Genomic DNA, 19,189 nt, shown 5'->3' on the forward strand with positions numbered 1-19,189 from the left:
GGCCGTCCGAAGCAATGTTTAGCGGTAGCACTGGACGTATCACTTAAAATATTTACTAAATACATACAAAAGCTATAAATTTGATACACTTCAATGTACTCCTTGTGAGTAAAACGTTTACCGGCTGAGTAGTGTTTAGGCCTGTTTTTTCAGCCTACTTTTGGGCTAATCATATTGTCTTCCTGTTTTGCAATTAAAATATCACCCATACATAATATTAGTATTACGTGGAAAATTTCAAATTGCGGTGCAGTAGGACCATTGAAGTTGTTATAGGGCAAATGCAGTGCTTTTTACCATGAACATATTGTCACCGAAATAAGCAAAGTTGTTTAAATAGGTTCAATGGCGTCCATTTTAAGTTTACCGCTTTTGCCACAAACTTGTTAGGCCTGATAAAAGTTGTGCAGGTACAAAAGGTGGTTCCATTTGGATTGGGAACTGGGTTTCAGTAAGGCTGTTTAAAGATCAATAAATGCTGTCTCCAGTCGTTGAAGTCATAGCCATAAAACCACAAATACTATATCTTTTGGCCGCCCGCTAGACATGATTGAATTAGTAAAACTGAATTGAGTATCAGCTCCTCTATCACCACAAGATGCCCTTCAAACTACTGCGCAAGATCAGGAAAGATTTTGTCCGTCGGAGGTAACAGTGTCAGTGCTCACGCAAAATCATTCCACTGGCGTTGAAATGTCCACGTTTTCGTTGAACGACTGGATATGGACGCTCATTGCAGACGCTGCTCCCTCTTAACCCGACGGCTATCAAGTATTTGCAGCATTCTATATGAACTCGATGACTCCGCTAGTGAGGTTGCCGCTCGATCCCCTGAATTTTGTCTACCAAGCCATAATCATGCAGAGCGTTTCTAAACACCAATTTATTTTAAACAACTCGGATGCGGCCTTTCAATGAAGTCGCAGCTTACTTCCATGAAATACGTGGGTCCGTTTCTGATGCTGCTTTGGAAACTGCTGTGGTTATTCCTTCGGCTATTAGTTGTTGAATCAGTGCGCGCGTTGTTCCTAGCCAAGATCCCAAAGACTAATTACTTCTGCGACGTTTATGTCCGAATGTTTATAATCTACTGTAACTAAGGGCCAATGCTGAACAACGATAATAGCGAAATTCGCTGCAGAATAGGGATTACTAGAGTGTATACGCCATGCTTATCGCAAACAGGCTCGACATAGCCATTGACCGTGAACAAATATTTGCAGATTGGCCTTGTAGTGAAAGTCAACAGGGATTATATGCGAGAACACGAGATAGTTCTCCGCCTAAGAAACCACATCAACCAACAACAACGCGTTTGTCTAAGTTATTTGTGTTGGAAAGTTTACTTTGTATCGCAATGATGATTCACTGTCATGTGAGTTTGAACACAGTGAGGCTGCGTAACTTCAATTCTAATAATAATAATAACTAGCTACGCTGTAAAAACAACGATGAAAAGATGTGAATGTGTACTATGGTACCAATGACTTTTTCGTAGCTCTCGCTTTATATCGTCAACTGCTTCCCATTTGCTAGGAATTTGTCTAGAAGTTTCAAAAAACAAGGCTATTCTGGTCCTTTGAGCTGTATCGTAGCATTATTATACTGCAAACGTGAGTTGACTAAAAAAACAGGCTTCTAATTATTCATTTAAAAGAATCAGGAAATTGATGAGATAATTCTGTTGTTGAAGACTCTAATAATTTTAAAATGTGTTTCCCACGCGTGTGCATACAATTCTTTGTCTAGCTCATAGAAATTAGTAAATTGCATTACATTACAGATGAATTATAGGTAATACTTTTTTAGTAGGTGTTAGATATTTTACTTTAGCAAATCAAGGATGCAACTTACCCAGGATACATTCAGTTACTTCTATAAAAACCTAAAACGAGCTTAAAATTGCCGTCTGAAGATAGTTCTGTTCGTTACAAAATCTCAAGGATACAAGTTGAACTGTACATAACCTTTCGAGATAGAAATGTAAATAAAAAGCACATAAAATTCTGTACTTTGTTCTGCGGAAAAAAATCAGATCCATATGTTTTACAGGTTCAATTGTATGCCTTAATGATTGGCATGTAGAACCTGAGTACGGCAAACGCATACTAAAACGGAACATTCTGATGGGGGCAGTTCTGTTTAAGTCGACTTGTTATTGAAAGAGAGAATGCTTGTTCTATGCTACGTAAACAACGAACGCTTTCTTCAGTTATCTGGTGGACCTAAAAAGAAACTTGAACTTACCTAGTATTTATTAACGCGCTCGTTATTTATTGTATTTTTTTTGTTTATTTATCGTATAGGTATTTTTATCGTATAGGTAAGATTAAGAAGCCCAAACAGTATAGATTTCATGTAAGTTCACCAGTCAAATCGAATCATTTCTCCATAGAATTTCCTGAGCTATACGGAGGAAACTTTGCGTATTAAAAAGCTGCGTTTGCACTAACTAATTGACTGACTGTTATTATCTATTCGCAAATTGTGAATCTGTGGGATGCTAATGTATAAAACTTACCTATCAATAAGATAATTTTGATTGGGTTGCCGCAACCTATCTGGTGACCTGTTATATATCGACCTTTGCAAAGCTGATGAAGGTTTAACCTAGGATCAGTAATATTAAGGAAAACAGACTCAAGCTCAGGGGCTCAAAGAGATTCCTTTCCTATAGAAAGCAGTGTCTGACGTTGAAGAAATTGATTTTTTGTTTCCTTTGTCTGAACTGCTAGAACTTCCATAGAGGACAATAGGAAGACCACCCTTTGCAAAGGCATTTTGAAAAAGCATGTATTCAGTCGAAGTTTAATAAAACCACGGTACCAATGGAATTTAATGACGTCAAGTCCATCCTCAACGTCGTCTTCTGTAAATTTAGTTAGTTTAAAGGGTGACAGGGCATCACGTCTGATTAACATCTGTCTCTGTTAGCCTATCTCTGTAAACCTCGCCTGACGCTCTAAAACGTAAATAATACGAGAAAAATAATCCATTACAGACATGCTACTGTTTGGAAATATACACTTCTAACGACAACAAAGGGTACCACGACTCTTATTCTGCGCTCTAATCTTACGCCGTGCCAGAGGGGTCACCGAGTCGCATTCGACCCTTTTGCAAGGTTTAGGGCCCGCCTCGCAAAAACGACCAAAATATACTTGTAACCAGATTTTGGGGGTGTGATATACCTCAGACTCTGCGAGGCCTATATGGCACAATAATGTATATACTTCTGTCACCATTATGTGCCCTTACAAGTTTTGCAGCTCATATATATTACATGAAGTGAAATAAGGTTACATGGGCTAGCCAGTTATTCAACCAAACTCGAAAAGAAAACCGTGTTTTCGTAGAACGTGCGTATCGTCCTCTAAAGTTAATTTGATCGCACTGAAACCCACGTAACTATCGTATCTACGTAATTATGCATGTACGCAACAAAGCTTGTAGAAAGGCCAATATCATCAGAAATCGGTTTTTCTTAAGCTGCCCATTCCAGTCTAGGCATTATGTAAAACAACTTCACGGAGATCTTCTTTGCAAAGGAAGGAACCTCTACAATGAAGAATTTGTGCGAAGGTCACATATCGGTTGATGTGCCGTCTTCCCAAAGTAGTTAAAATTTGGAACTTCATTAAGTCGTTAGACACTTGACGAGGGAGAATGAGATGTCCCCTACGAGAGGAAATAGTGTTGCCAGTCAGAGGAGCATAGGTAAAGAATAGGTGGTTAAAAGGTCGAGTACGCGCACTCCACGACTTCCATAGCAGCGTCTTACGAGTCTCAGAAGCCGGGTTGTGAGGCACTCCTGGCAGAAAGTCGATTGAGGAAAAATTCTCCTTAACTACTGTGGTAATCTATTGCTCTTGTATAAAGAATTGTACATAGTTAATCATAAACTCACAATTATAATTATCCGAAATATGTGGACGATACTATTGAGTCTATATTACGCATTAAAATCGAAACTATATGATATGAAACCACTAAGCTGAGTTGTACTTTGGGGTAAGTCAGCTCATTATTTTTTTTTAAATTAGCAGTCGGTTTTTTTCTACTTCATATGTGTCAGAAGTGTACTGGTCCATGAAACTCTTAGAGTGAGGATATATTTGCTGTACAATCTGGTGACCTTCAAAGTAAAAGCGACATAGAGGCCACTGATAGTCCATAATAACATTCTTAATAACGATCTTGCGTAACTATCAGCCTGCACAGCTTTAAACATCATGGAATATCTTGCACAATATTCTATTCCAGATTCCTCAATGCCATTCTTTCAAATACTAAAGCAAAAAGAAACAAATAGAAAATAAATAGTTTGCTTTTGATAAAAACAACATATTAATAGATGACACTTAAAGAGACCTTGGCTCATCTATATAAAGCACAACAAAGGCGTAGCGTTAACACTTTAGAACCCCATCAAGACCTTTGACGCTCGTATTGGGCAGCGTCGGCTGAGCGCTCTTTTCTAAAAAGTGTCTCCTAAAGCTTAGTCAATGACAGAAACAGCAGTGTTCTTGTATGCTACTGTCAAGAGAGATTATGAATGGAACTGAAGATATAGTGGGGTAGCGCACAAAAGAGATGCACTTTAGTCACTGTGAAGGTGAATGGCAATGGGAAAAACGTTGCTTTGGTTGGCTCTTTTCTGGGAGGCTAGGAATATATTGATACTTTCCTCTGCTGCGAAGCGAATCGCCATGTTCCAGATCATAGGCTGTTAGGGTTTATTTATAAAACCTTAGTAGCAAACCTTGGTTATGATTCTGCAGAGGGCTGCGACTCGCTAATGACGTTCAGGACAGCGTTTGGAAATGAGCGTGAAGTGTTTACCTGCACTGCAATCATAGTAAGATTTGCAGCGACAATGCAACTTTACATGGGATATCCTTGCTAGCCGCATATAAAGCAATGCGGATAGCGTAACCCAAACTCAAACAATTCGAGAATTGCAAAACCGAAATCATTCCAGTGTAGTTCACACTGAGGAAGCCTACTCGAGGGACCTTTAGGCATGAATTAGGTTGCGTCACGTAACTAGTTTTCAGTTCTTTTGTCTTCTGTCTAAACAGCCCGAGTGTTACGCCTTTTTGTGCTTAACGTCTTTCTTCTACAAAGGCTTTCCTGGGCCCCTAACTATGATCATTTGCAACTAAAAGGTGATATGGACTATGGCAGTGAAAACCACTTTGGTATGTACCTTCTTTAATAAACACGCTGCTGGAATTTCAATTTTAGACAAGTTTAAATAGTCGTTCCTGCGCGTTTTTTAAATCTATGATACAGTGAACCAATTCAGTAGATGAGGAGATGAGTCTGGCTCTCCCCACGTACGAATAATACGGGGTTGGTTGCGACACTGTGCTGCCTGGTAGGTTTGTTTTTTGCCTGCTTGTTTTTTCGCTCGAATTCGTATGTTTGTTCCTGGGTACTCGGCGAATCCTGTTTCCAGAACGTTGCATAATTGTCATGTCTGGGTTCGTTTAAAAAAGTTACGAAAGATTTACCTATATCTTTGTTTTTAAGGAGACACAGATTTCCTCTGCAGCTTTTTTAATTTTTTTTTATAAAAAAAAATTAGGTTTAAGGTTTTTAAGGAATACCTGGTTGTTTCATTGTCTAGTTTGGATAACAAATACACAGTTAAAGCTTCGAGGCATAGCGGCCGGAAAAATCTGTTCCGGCATCTCTATTGTTATTACGTTTTTGCAAACGTATTATCTTCCCTTCGGCAGAACCATCCGCAGGAGTAGGTACTGGAACAGCAGCTTCCCGGCCTCTTACGATGGAAATATTGCCCGTGTATTTGCCTTGTTAGGTAAGATGCTACCTTTTGTGACCTGAGTTTTTACGCTATTTCCGCTTTATTGGAGTTTTGTATTCCGCGTTATCAAAGCGTTTCACAATGTCTTTCCACATCTTTACTTCAATCTTCACTTGTGTCGGGATTTCTCGTCCGGTACTATCTGTGAACCTCGCATCTAAGGGAGCCACTTTTTTGAGTGTCCTCAAGGCAGGTCTCTTTAAGTGATAAAGTCTATTTTCACAAACCTGTCTTATCGGACAAAATTTTCATCTCGTTTGCAAATAATTCTCTTTAGGCGTTCTATCATATCAAGCATACCAAGGGATTCGTTTTCCAAACCTTTGATATAAGGATTATGAGCCGCTTGGACTGTGGTCAAGGGCTACGTCTTCTTTTCCGAAGACTGGGATCGGATTCATCCAGTTTAGTTGCTGTTTTACCAAAAATTACTTCAATGACTACTATCTTACTTCATCTCATTCTCATACCCTACTGCAATGAGGATAGCATTCGAAAAAGCAGCCGCCTCTTCATGATACAAGAAACTAACTTGAAGTAAATTGACTATGGACTCTTAAAGTACTGGGTGATAATTATCCACCGAACATTTAACGTCCTTTTTATGGACTCTGAAAGTAAGATTACTGAAAGTAACGATTTTAGGAACAAATCTATCTTTATAATATCAGGTAATTACTATGAAAACGAGCTTGGACAGACAGCATGTACGATTTTTCTAGAGGATGAGCGATCGTTCGGTCAACGGTAGGCATGTCGTTCTTCAAGCTGACGTATTATATCGTTAGCGGAAATAATTAGAACTGAACATTCAGAATTATTCATCATTGAAATACTCCTGTCCCTTGGAGCGCTACGGAAAACAAAGGCAGGCCCCGTAAGTCGTTAAGTGGTTCAGCCTTAGTTAAGTAATCACATAATCTCCCAATATGTCTACAAGGTTATTTCTGATCCTCCATCTCTCCGGCTATACCGAATAAATTCAATGAAATCTGTGCATCTGACCAGTATTGCAACAAGACCGATCCGATGTACAAACACTCTTTCACCCTTAAGAGCCGCGTTTTGTCAATGTGGCCGCCGTCAACTCCAATCAATGCGAGCTTTGCCTTACACGCAACAAGCGCCATATTGTCTACCTTACGCTTCAGATGGACGGCATTGATATACATGGAATTAGCATATTCCCTATTACTGCCGTTGCAACACATATGGCGCTCCTGTTTTTAAACAGCGTAGTACCTTAGAACCGGTGCTATTCCAGGCAAGCACACCACGCGAAGACTCACCATCTGAGTAGCCTTGCGGCTGATGGCCTATTGAAAATCTGCTTCGCATAATAAATTTCCCGGAATATCCATTTTAATATTATGACAAAAAGCATCATTAATCCTTAGGCGTTATATAAACGTGCACATAACCAGAGTGACATTGACGATAAGTATCTGCACCCCGCGCATGCGACACTTCGTTTAAGGTCATATAAAGTTCTTATTTCTGTCACCCCACTTGGGTGCGCAAGCACGCTTTCTTTTATAGTCATGATTGCCATCAGCTGCCGAAGCTAGAAACTTAGATCAACTATAGCCGTAATTAGGTGGAAAACGCGAATGTGTTTCCCTCTCCCCCTGTAAAAACATGGTGTATCGGTCATACACGGTAGGACTTTTTAGAAATGGAAAATGCACCATCAGATATCTAGTTTCTTCATTTACTGGTATGCGCTCAGTAAAAGCCTGTTTAACAAACCCCCTAACTGCATCACGTAGGTATGCCTTAAGCCGGCTTCAGTTAGTTCCTCCCAGCCAGATCAGCCCCCTCTCAGCCGTGCGTGCGGTTCACTGGACGCCTATGGCAGTAGGTCGATCATGACTGTATTCACAACCAGAGTCTAAAGCGTAACCAGATTCCCATCTTTAACGAAAATCTGAACTTTGATAATTGCCAGCTCCTGCGTCATCAGCGCTCTTTCCCCCCTGAACACACACAAATAGGGAGATTCAAGGCGCAGTGTCGTTTTTATTTATTTGGAATTGTCGTTTTCCCATTTTGACACATTGGTCACTTCAGCCACGCCGCCTCCTGACGTAGAGCCTGCAACTGTAATACGTTGGGAAATCGACTAAAATCTTTTTTGTGAACCACTAAGACATCTCATAAGAAATCTCATACCAGCTGAACAACCCCTATCATTACATCAATTCAGGTCTCACAGGAATAACCCGTTACTGCTGGCACTGACTATTATTCTAATGGTGTGATTCTTCTAAAATTTCATAAGGAACGCCCTGGCAATTGTCGCATACTATCCGTTGGCGACACCGGTCCATCTAGTGAGTAGCCTATGGATGTTGACCGCGCATATTCTTTTGCCTAACTACTTACTGCCCGCTATGGACCATATGCGTGCCTGAACTACATAGACGCCGTCATAACAGTCACACTGATACCAATGTTTTCCGTCTGTTTGCGTTGTTTCAAGCTGCATCATCAGCGTCATCGTTCCTGTTACGAGAACGACAGGCATTAGCTCCCCTGTTATCGACTCTATGGCTCTTATCACCATTGAGAATACAGTCTGCTAATGTGCACTACGAGGAGCCTAAATTTTTTGTTGGATGCTTATCATCCGCCTATATACAATCGCTTTGCCGTTTGCCTGTCGACAAACTAGGAACTCTTCCCTTGGGATTTTAAAAAGATTGTTCCCCTTTCCGGCACGACAAGCTCTACGAGTTTTTTCAGAACGATTCTTCCCAAACATATCCTTTTACCATTGTGTCTGTTTTCTCGTTGAAGCAAGCCTGTATGCAAACATCACAAAAGGAGGTTAGAGTCATGTTTAAGACAATTGAGACACACCATCACATTCAAATTTCTTCAACAACGTATAAAATAATATCTGCTCAAAAGTAAATGGGTTAGGTATATGGATACTAGCAGTTGCCGGCGAATTCCAAACACTAAATTGTAATATAGAATGAGGTTGTAGCACGCCGCAAAAACAAAAGAGAATGAGCCGTTGGGCCAAAGGTACAAAAAGTTTTAGTTTAATACCTTACTATTGTTAGTCAAGCGTTTATGTTACTCTGATACGATACAATTATACCGCTGACTGTACGGAACGATGTATTCTTGTACAATACAAATTGAAGTTGAGATTATAACATGTTTTAGCAAAGTAGCATACATATATTTATTATTAGCCACCCAATTGGTCCTATTATTACCGTCAGAGAATTGTATATTCGCACTATGTAACTCATTAGTTGTCGGTAGAAAGAGAACTTGTTATTTTAGCTCGTTAAGCGGATTAGGAATCATTAAAGTATTATTTATGTGTCTCTGAGAAAGCACATGAAAATCCTAGGGCTTTGCAGGGCAACATGAATTTGAATTGCGCGCTCTTCAATAGAGAGTCTTGTTTTGTAAACATACGACGCTAAAAACAAGCACGAGGTGATACTTCTGATTGGCGGCAGCTGTAATCCTGCGCCGGGCGATTTCGATTCGGTCAATTGTGTTAGCTAATTAATTAACGTTTTCCATGTATTTGTGTCCAGTGCCCGCATCCGTGATTCGCAGTATTCTTACTAACACTTAATTTAAAGTGCCACTGAGTGATTAAGGTTGTGTAGTGCATGTAATAAACATAAAGCCATGCCACAAAATGGCCTTCCAGATGAAATGTCTTCCTTGGTCATTAATTCTGGCGAGAAAATCTGGATCAACCTTTATCCAAACGCATTGTGTAACGTAAAAAAATCTCTTAAGGGTCATCTTGATGAACGGATTGGCAAATTTTGCGACAAGTACGTGTTAGATTACTACACACTTTTTCTTGAGCAAGCATTTTTGAAACCACAGAATGTTGTGTACCTTGCTTAACTCCGATTGGTTTGGACGCATTTTCTAGAACAGATCATCTTTAAAGTGTTTTTGCATAATATTATTGTCTTTCATCAACACAACTTCTCGTATAACCTGCTTTATTCTAAAAATAGTTGTGAGTAACATTAAAATAACAGTTATTATATCTGCAGGAATGGTGGAATTTTACTGAGCTACACAGATCTCAAGTTTCGCGCAAAACACTTCCAGGTGAGACTATTTTACTCAGAACTTTTTTTACTGAAACTCTTATAACTATTCTGTGAATATAGCCGTAATTATACACACAATGCTAATGAAAAGCTTATTTTTTTTAGGAGTAGGTAAAATGTATATTAGGAATTAAAAATGTGTAATTTACGTTTCAAATTCGCCTTTCATTTATTCTTTGGAATTTATTTAGTACACCTTACCGATTTCGCTAAACATTTCTTGTTTTTGGAAAGTATATGTCTAGAATTACCTATTTTCATTATAATTTGGATGGTATTTTCAAAATTTGAAAGTTCCTGCATGTGTGTGTATCCGAAACGAACGTCTAGCAATGAGTAAACACCGACTTCCGAATGGCATTAAACACGATTCGCAACGTTTAACAGCTTTTATTCAAAGCCTTTATACAGCTTGGGACCACCTGACAGAAGGCGGGCCTCTGCCAAAAACAATGGAGTCAACGTAATATGACAAACGTGTCTTCTAATTTAGAAGAGGCCGAAAGGCGTCTTAACTCAATGTCTGTAAATGATGGAAAGATTCCTGAACGCTTATAGTGAACCATGTATCATGTATCATAACGGCTTACAGGATCTTAGACCCGGACCCGATTATATTGCGCTTAGCGTTTAATGGAAATCACAATTTGAAAGTTCTAGTTTTTTTTTTATATTTTGGAAAATACGTATCAGATTGTTGATTCCTACTAATGACAGAGTCCTGTCCTGACTGGACCAAGTTATTGTTTCTAGCTGTTATTTTTTTAGTTCGTGCAAATCATGGCTTCTTCGCCACTTAGAGATTTGCAAATCATTGTATTTAAGTAAGTAACAGATTCGTTAAAAAGCACCCTAATAGAAGTGCGGGGTGGTCTGTTAATTGTAAGTAAAATCCTTTGGATGCCCATACTAGTCATTGTCGCTACCGCATTTAGGACATATAGTCATGCGATTGCACTGCATTATAGTAATATATGAGAAATGGGAATAATATTAGGATGCGTCTGTTATACGTATGTCCTACAAATAATTTATCCTTTATTATGGAAGTATTTTGCTTATGACCTGAATTTAAACAAAACCAGATTTTTTTGCATGTACTAAAAGTATTAATGTTGGCGATTATGTTGATTCGCGATAACTTCTGCTCGCCTTGACCACAGTTTCAATTCGGAACTCAAATCTATCACGGACTCGTTTCAAAGCTTAATTTTACGATCGTACAAACATCTTTTATGTGGCTTAAGCAAACAGGTCAACGTTGTCATGCGAAAGACTTGTCAGACATTCGCTCAATAATGCTCTTTGCATAATAGTCCAGCGGGTTCAAATGTAGATTGCGTAGCAGTTATGTGTTCTTTCAGAATATGCTCTGATTCTTATCCATTGAGTTCCGCATCGATAAGGTAATGAACCACCTTGCTGAAAAGCGTGCTGCCTTTTGTCGTCTATCGACGGTATATAGAAAACCTTTGGTCGCTGGAAAATACGGACATGCCCTAAAATAAGCACCCATGGTAGCCGAACAGCCCAAATCTAAACCCGCTGAATGATTGTGTGTAGAGCATTATTAAATGAGAGCCCAACAAGTTTCGACGTGACAACGCCGATTCGACCTTTTTTACTATTAACGAGACTTTCCTATCTTTGGCAAGGAAACATTTGAAACGATCCCGTAGACGATTCAGCTTCCGAGTTGAAGATATACTCATGGTCATGTAAGGTTATGATGAATAAACATGACTGCCAAAACTGACAATTCTAGCATGCGCAGAAAATGTCGTTGAAATATCCCTTTCTATTTACATACAAATTTATGAACATTATATAGAAAAAAGTGAATGACGATTATAGATGTCGCCATACAAAAAAAATGTATATATACAGAGTATTTCGGATAAACTGGCATAAAATGATTCTTGCTTGTCGATAAGCTCCATTCAAATTGAGATAAATATTCTGAATAAATAAGAACAATTGCATTTGTTGAAAGGGACAATGGTCATTGACGCTTCATGTAACTCTCATGTGCTTAAATTACAGCAATGCATACGAAAGAGATATTGGCTCGTATTAGAGAAATATATGAGGTTTATAGTTTTGATAAAAAGTACGTTTTATATGAAACCAATGCACAACGGCTGTTCCTGGCTCATACGACAAATGGTCCGCCAAAATACGTCCCAATTTATTTGATCACCAAGTACATGCATTTTTATTATATTAAATGAGTCTGGCCATATTAAAATATGATTTGAAGTTGTACATCTAACGATGTCAGTGTTTATTAATGAATCAGGTCTTCGAGGACTATCCCATGTGTCGGTTTCCAGTTTCAATAACAGCCACTTACTATAAACCAGAGCCGGGAACAATCGCCACGGGAACGATAACAAGGTATACTCCTTCATTCGGTAGTCGATTTAGGTATGATCTCTTATATATATCTAGTACGTTTGGCTTATGCCAAACATTATAGTGAAATACAAAAAAGAATACGGACTGTTGGTAATCACTAACGGCAAGTTTATCTGTAAGATATTAAAAAAAAAGTGGAAATATAACTTTTCAACTCGTTTTCGAAGTGGTCTTTGGTACAACGGTGGTATGTTGAACGATTTTAATTTAATTTATCGAAGACAAGTTTGGGTTCCTTGTTGCCTTTTATGACTCTGCTGCGTTGTGGTCTTTATAAATAACTTTGTTTTCCTTTCAGGGTGGATCACATTAGTGTGACCTGCCTAATCCATGGTATGATCCATGTCATGATTGCGCTTCGGAAATCGGTCAATTTCGACACGTGGTGCGCCCTTGGCCAACAGATTATCTTCCAGATCCGTGGCGGTGAAATGCATTACAAAGGTGTCAGGTAAATTAAATCATCTCCTTCCTGGTAGATAGGTTTTTTGGTGGATAAAAACTTTTCATGCTGTAAGTTAAAAGTAACTGAACCAATTTACTCCATTTTGTTTAAATACTATTAACCTTAAATCTACCACTACCAGCCAATGTGACGGTTTGCAAACTCTTTTTGCGACTTCGAAGATTTAAATATTATCACATCCCCATTGAAGCCTGCACCATTGAAACACCGTTGAAAGTTTACGTTTGATTATTAAAAAAATAACCCTCTTAAGGATCTGTCGTTTTGGCCGGACACCGTAAGAATAAATATATAAGGAACGTCGGCATGCCTAATGTGTACATGTATACATAATAACGATGTGCATATATATCTAGTAGTTAGGTTTCCTTTATGATTTTTCTAACACAGCTGCTAGATTATAGTTGACTAAAAGTTATACTAAAATTAAAAAAGGAATACGGAGTGTTTGCAATCACTAATGGCAAATTTATTTTTAGAGTTGTGCAAAAAAATAGCACCAATGCTATTATGTCGTCTGCTAGGAAACTGTACAATGTCTGCACAGAATAGAACAGAAGCTTATTTTTTGAAGATCTCAACTGTTATTTTTCATAATTGGTTACAGATTAAACGCTATCGTTACGGAAGAATGTGTTGATCGTATGAGAATTGCTTTTCCTCCAGATTCTGTGGGTGAGTGTCCACTGACATTCTCGGATGGACAGGAAACTAGCAGAATATTTAAGGAACGCGGTAGCTGATATGCAGGAGATTAAATGTAGCAAGCTGGGAGGACTGGGAATCGTTGGTTGTATTGCCTCAAAGATTTTGTTCAACTTATCCTATTAATTATTTTTGTAACATCTCTAGTGATAAATCAAACACATTCTGGATGTTTACTATCGTGAGGTTTTTCGGCAGTAAACGTTTGGCAACTCAGGCGTTCGCCTAGTTGACTTAATCGGAAGGAATTCGATTTTCTGCTGCAACCCTCAATTAATAAAGTCACTAATATTTTCAAAGCAGGTTCCCGCAAAAGGACATTCTCATCAAGCTCCGCAGATTCTTCAATGACGACACCGAACAAACAATTTAAGGGAGAACGTAGTGTCATGCATTTAAATATACCGTCGAAATCACTCAAGAGGCGAAAATCAGGTTATATTGACCTTGAGGATCAACTGAGCTACACTGACGCTTGTAGTCTAGATGCTTGTGAGGATGAGGTTAATAGCATAGATGGTTAGTAAGAAAGAGTTGAACGAAAGCCTTAGGTACAATTTGGGTATCTGCGTACTAGTAATATTCATAAGAAATATAATCAGGTCTGCTCAGGGTCATTTGAAACTGCATAATAGATCGAGATTAAGAACTTAAAAAAATCTGTTTCTCTCATCATGTTATCAATTCATCCTTATGACTAGCGAAGGGGGCTCAAGCAAGCTTAAAGATCTTTGCTGAAACATCTAGGTTTTCGCTTACAGTTTATACTTAAGTGGATATCCGTTTATCAATAAACGAGCCTCTTAATAACTATTTCAGGATCATTAGATTTCGGAACCCCCGGCTTGACATCAACGCAACTTAGACAAAATAAGAGGATGAGATACAAGGATGACAAAATCGATCCAGATAATGAGGTAAATCATTAGTGAGCAATTTCACTCTACAATCTTTTGCAGAGTTGGGCTACATGTGCTAAAACTTCATTAACATTATCATGGATATTGGCCAATGCTGCAGGAAAGAAAAACTATACCAGTATATTTTTAGGGACTATACTTACTAATTATAGTGCACTTATTACAATTTATTATTATTTTCGAGATAGTATCGATTGAACAAGGCTATCTGGATTACTGATAGTTTCATGCGAAGGAGTCAATACTGCTAGATATCTATGATTATGATTATCAGCAATATGCTGCATATTTTGACAATATTGTTTTATCTGACCGATACGTTATGCCAATAAATCGATATTTTTTTCAAAAGCAACCATATGTGACACTTTGCTGCAGTTGTTGGAAACTTGTTTGTTTCAATTTCACTGTAAAATTAGTATCGTCTGCACTTGGTTTCATAGATGCTTGAATGCAGTGGCCGATATAGCACTCTACATAGTCATGTAATATAAGTCAATGTAATAACTTTTATAAAAAAGTAACTTACCTTCAGTTTGTCTTGGAAAATGTGGCTTGGGGACAGACGAAACTCTCATAAATAATGAGTTGAAAATTTGTTAATTTGATAAAATACGAAAAAAATGCAAAGCTGTCTTATATAAACCCACTTTTTGAATATTAGTCCCTACAGCGAACTGTTTCCTACACTAAGTTCCCAACTTGTGTGCATCTAAAAGCTCTCACAGCTTAGTAATAGTTAAATTATATTACATGACAACCCTGAGAGCCAAATGTAGCAGAGTAGGATGGAGCTGTATGGGCCATTGCATTTCAACCATATATGGCCCCGGTTCCGTTTATGCTAATTTTACAGAAAAACTGAAAGGAATAAATGGCTTCAGAGTATAACCCAGTTTACTAGTTATTGGGTTCTCGAAGAAGTATTAACCGCTTAAAGCAAATATTTTTTATACTTTAAAATAATATTGCCTATCTAGATATGCGCCGTTTTAATCAATAACCTTTTGCCATTTTTGTGGACACATTATAATCCTACCGATGTAGTGACAGTCTGACGGTAAAGAATCCGAGAAATATGGCAACGGCATTAAAATTTCCTATTCAAGTTTTTTAAATTTTTTCCAGGTAGCTAAAGGTGTTGTTTGGCACTGTTACAGTGGACGATAATACCATTTCTCTTCACTAGGTCCGGTACTTTTTTCAATGGCTTACTTGTTAGTTGTTGACAGTAGAAATCCGAATAAATTGACAGCAACCCTTAATGCACGATTCCTTTCCAATCCTGTTAAACATATTGCATCACCTTTTTTTGGCGTTAATCACAAATTTTGAAGCCCATTTTTCTTTTTTATTTGTCTATTATTGCCGTATATGATCCACTTTTCATCACCCGCGATCAACTGTCTTAGAAACAGACCCTTTTCGTCAGGGTTTCATAAGGTTTTGCAGATGAAAATACAATCGAGTAGATTTTTGTGCGTCAGTTTCTGTGGCACGTAGTTATAGAGCCTTTTTCTTTGTAGCCAGCTTTCTTTAAATAACTTAAAACTGTTTTATAATGGGTGTCTAATTATTTGGCGATATTACCGGTTACTACCGTGTCGTTCTGGCTCAATTTTGTTATCAAAACCATTAAGGTTTTCCATACTCGGTCAACCATTGACCATATTCGACATTGAAGTTTCTAGGATGAAAGTGACCTTTTTTTCGAAAATGCATCTTGACCACAAAAAAAACCTGTTTTATAGGTCTAGGCAGCATTTGTGCCTTTTTCGCAGCAGATTTTAAAAATACAGTGAATTTTTGCGAGAACTTCACACATCTTCAGGGCGTTCTATCTTAGGTCTGGATGCAGGAATTTCAATAATCCTGGCATATCTACTACAAAATCTTAGCTTTCAAACAACATTAACGCCGACTCGATAAAACTCACAATATTTGAGATGCATGACTCTGAAGCCATCTAGCTAGAAAAACAGCTAGGACTTCGAAAAAGTCCTGGTACTTCCGCATTCGAAATATTTGCATGCAACTTTTTCTACGAAAGCGGCGATCCTTTGCTTTTTAATTATAGTACATTCGGAACGCATAAGCTGTAAGCGAAATTATAAAAACACTACGGAAGAGCGGCTAATTCCAGTAGCCAGATTTGTTCAAAAAGAGTGACCGCGATGGAAAATTCCTGAGTAAATCGAAATACCGGAATATGCAGTTGATAACGCAGCTCAATAAGCCAACGGTAACGTACCGATTATTAGAAAGAACTATAAACAAAAATCGACAACGGTGTACAAGTGTGCGACGCAACTTAGAGACAAAGCGTCCTAACAGAGCTACGGAAAAATCAATTTGTAACAATTTTTTAAGAGCGTTAAAGCATGACAGAGCGCATACTTATGTGTCCATTAGGACCACACGATGCCATATTACTTGAGATATGTTACATTAAAACCATACTTTTTCCATAACTCAATATATAGATATATGTTAAACCAAAGCATCGAAGTTCAGGTTACCAATACCGTGTCACATATGGTTCCTTTTAACAGATACTTTAACGACTTCAATGGGACAACGCTAGACGCACCGCATTGAAATCGTGATCAGAGATGAGCGTTTACCATGGTTTTTACGAAATTTATATTACTTATATATATAGTTAGTATGACTGTCTTCAGTCTGATCAAGTTGGCTTTTTCCCTTTCTCCTCGAAAAAAAGAAAAGAATATTGATATGGTAATAACTAAGCCATTCAAAAGCCGACTTCAAACTGTGCAGCAGAATTTCGTATGGAATTATGGTAGACAAATGATAATCGTTGGCTTGCCTGACTTGGCTAATGGTCGGTCTTTCAAATCCTTTCTAGGAAGGAAACAACCTTTTAGTTTAGAAGCCTTGTAGTTTTGTTAAATGACTGGCCCGTTCACTAGCGGTCCGCATAAGCCGCTCTACAACGGTATTCTTCATGTCAATAAAAAAAATCGACAAACAATGTTCAAACTGCTGACGACGACGTGATATAGTTGCGAGCATGAGTATTTTTGACTCGCATCGCCGGTTGCAGCAATGGCTGCCGCCACCCCATGGGCTTTACCTCTATTGCAGTTTTTCTCTCCCTCAGTTACGAGCAAATTTTTTTTTTGCCATACATTAGTGATCCTTTCACAGAGACCCGGAACATTTAGCGTTCCATGCTTATCCGAATTCGTAATTTTATGGGCTTTTGGACGTACTTTATAGACTTAAAGTTTACCGAATTGCCAGGACACGGTAGCACCTAAATGACAATGCGCCCTGTAGTGCATAGAGACAAAACTACCGTTAGAAAACCATTTTCGTACTTAACGCAACACACTTTGCCCTCGATAATCTCAGCATATTCCTGCTGCCCCAGTATTCTTTATGCGAAAAGTATCATCTCAGAGCCTTTGCTAGAAATCATGCTACACTACAACTTTAGAATGGAATCGTTCGGCAAAATTTTCCCAGTCCTCAAAGGACTAATTTCTGATTTGGTGTGCCTGATAAACACATTTCATTCGATTAGCCGATTAAGGTTTTTGGAGATAGACACTTAGCGCGAGCCCAGCCTTTTTAAGTCGGCGACAAAACGAAATCCTCGGACTTTCAGTCTGCTTTGAAAGACGTAGTACAAGACGAACCTGTCTTTTTGTAGTTTGTAAATAATTATACGCTTTTGTTTGTAAATAATCATAGCACACCTTTGTCGATGGTTGATAGCGATTGTACGCGACAACATCGGAAGGTTTGCCTTCAGTTTCCCTTAGTAACGTTGGCGATCGCATGCCGGGAAGTGTGAAATATTTCAGTAGTTTTGCGTGGCGCACATTTCTTTTGACCTTTAAAGCCACCTGCTAATCAGTGTTTTCTGCTCCCTTTTCACTTTCATGACGGAAAGACGTCAAATCATCAAAAAGCCCTTATACCAGTCAAACTTCTTTTTGAACACTATTATTTAGCTGTACATGATGCGAAATATTGGCGCAAAATTTAAATGCTGTATTTGCAAAAATTCGTGAGCAGTTTGAAAATGTTTGCAGATGTCCTTATCGACCTACAGGATGTTAGTGTGAAATAGAGCAAAACGGCTTTCATAAGTCAAAAAAGTATTAATAATATAAAAAATATGTCGCTTTAGTGCTGTGCAATTTGAAGTCGACTTTTGAATACTGTCTATCTGGGTCTATTTGTTTGGGCACTGACCATATGTAAAAAAGGGCGTAAACGTCCCATATGCATATGATAATATTATCACGCGTACCTTACAGAAGGACGAGGTCTCACATATGTTTATATAGGTAGCATTTACGATAGGTAAAGCCGGCATCACTAATTTCGTCAGTCCTATTTTTTCGGAATGATATGCTTAACCTAACCCATTGTGTATATAACATTCGAGAACTTTTTTCTTTTTTTGCTAGGAGTTGAAAACTCTGGTTGGTGATGGAAATAATCTTCTTGGGCCGAAGCGCATCAAAGTTGAGTATTCGTCACAAGAGGAAACAACACCGTTCCAATGTAGCAAGATCCAAAAAAGAAGAGCTCAGTAGGTGTTATTGACCATTCATATGAGTGATGTTTGTTAGAGAAAAATAAGTAGCAGATACAGTAACATTACTTTTAGAAACTGCAAAAGATTTTCTCGTGTATTGTACAAACTAATAAATTTCATGTGTTAATACTGCATACTGGCACTCTTTCATAAGATATGTAAGAACCT

The 19,189-nt window shown here is 38.3% G+C and overlaps 1 protein-coding gene across 3 annotated transcripts; it reads left to right on the plus strand.

Moving 5' to 3' along the window:
• The first annotated feature begins 1,352 nt into the window (after positions 1–1,352).
• Positions 1,353–19,155, plus strand: LOC111254670 (uncharacterized). 3 transcript variants are annotated; one of them, XM_086976146.1, is made up of 8 exons: positions 1,353–1,375; positions 9,877–9,934; positions 12,236–12,333; positions 12,653–12,805; positions 13,428–13,495; positions 13,826–14,044; positions 14,345–14,442; positions 18,891–19,155. In XM_086976146.1, coding segments are annotated over exons 1-8 (825 nt in total). In that variant the 5' UTR covers positions 1,353–1,373; the 3' UTR covers positions 19,020–19,155. The 3 variants fall into 3 exon arrangements, with proteins under 3 accessions (XP_086832272.1, XP_022671495.1, XP_022671496.1); XM_022815760.2 differs by lacking the exon at positions 1,353–1,375 and adding an exon at positions 9,281–9,645; XM_022815761.2 differs by lacking the exon at positions 1,353–1,375 and adding an exon at positions 9,282–9,645 and having other exon boundaries at positions 13,829–14,044.
• Positions 19,156–19,189: the final 34 nt, after the last annotated feature.

Source organism: Varroa destructor, unplaced genomic scaffold (genome assembly GCF_002443255.2).
Source record: "Varroa destructor unplaced genomic scaffold, Vdes_3.0 BEIS01000007.1, whole genome shotgun sequence".
Classification (NCBI taxonomy): domain Eukaryota; kingdom Metazoa; phylum Arthropoda; class Arachnida; order Mesostigmata; family Varroidae; genus Varroa; species Varroa destructor.

Excerpts from the sequence above, each read along its gene's own strand:
- LOC111254670 (XM_022815760.2), top strand. The coding sequence starts at position 9,494 with ATGCCACAAAATGGCCTTCCAGATGAAATGTCTTCCTTGGTCATTAAT. Across the intron at positions 12,806-13,427 it reads ATGCATTACAAAGGTGTCAG|ATTAAACGCTATCGTTACGG; the intron begins GTAAATTAAATC and ends AATTGGTTACAG. Across the intron at positions 14,045-14,344 it reads TGAGGTTAATAGCATAGATG|GATCATTAGATTTCGGAACC; the intron begins GTTAGTAAGAAA and ends TAACTATTTCAG.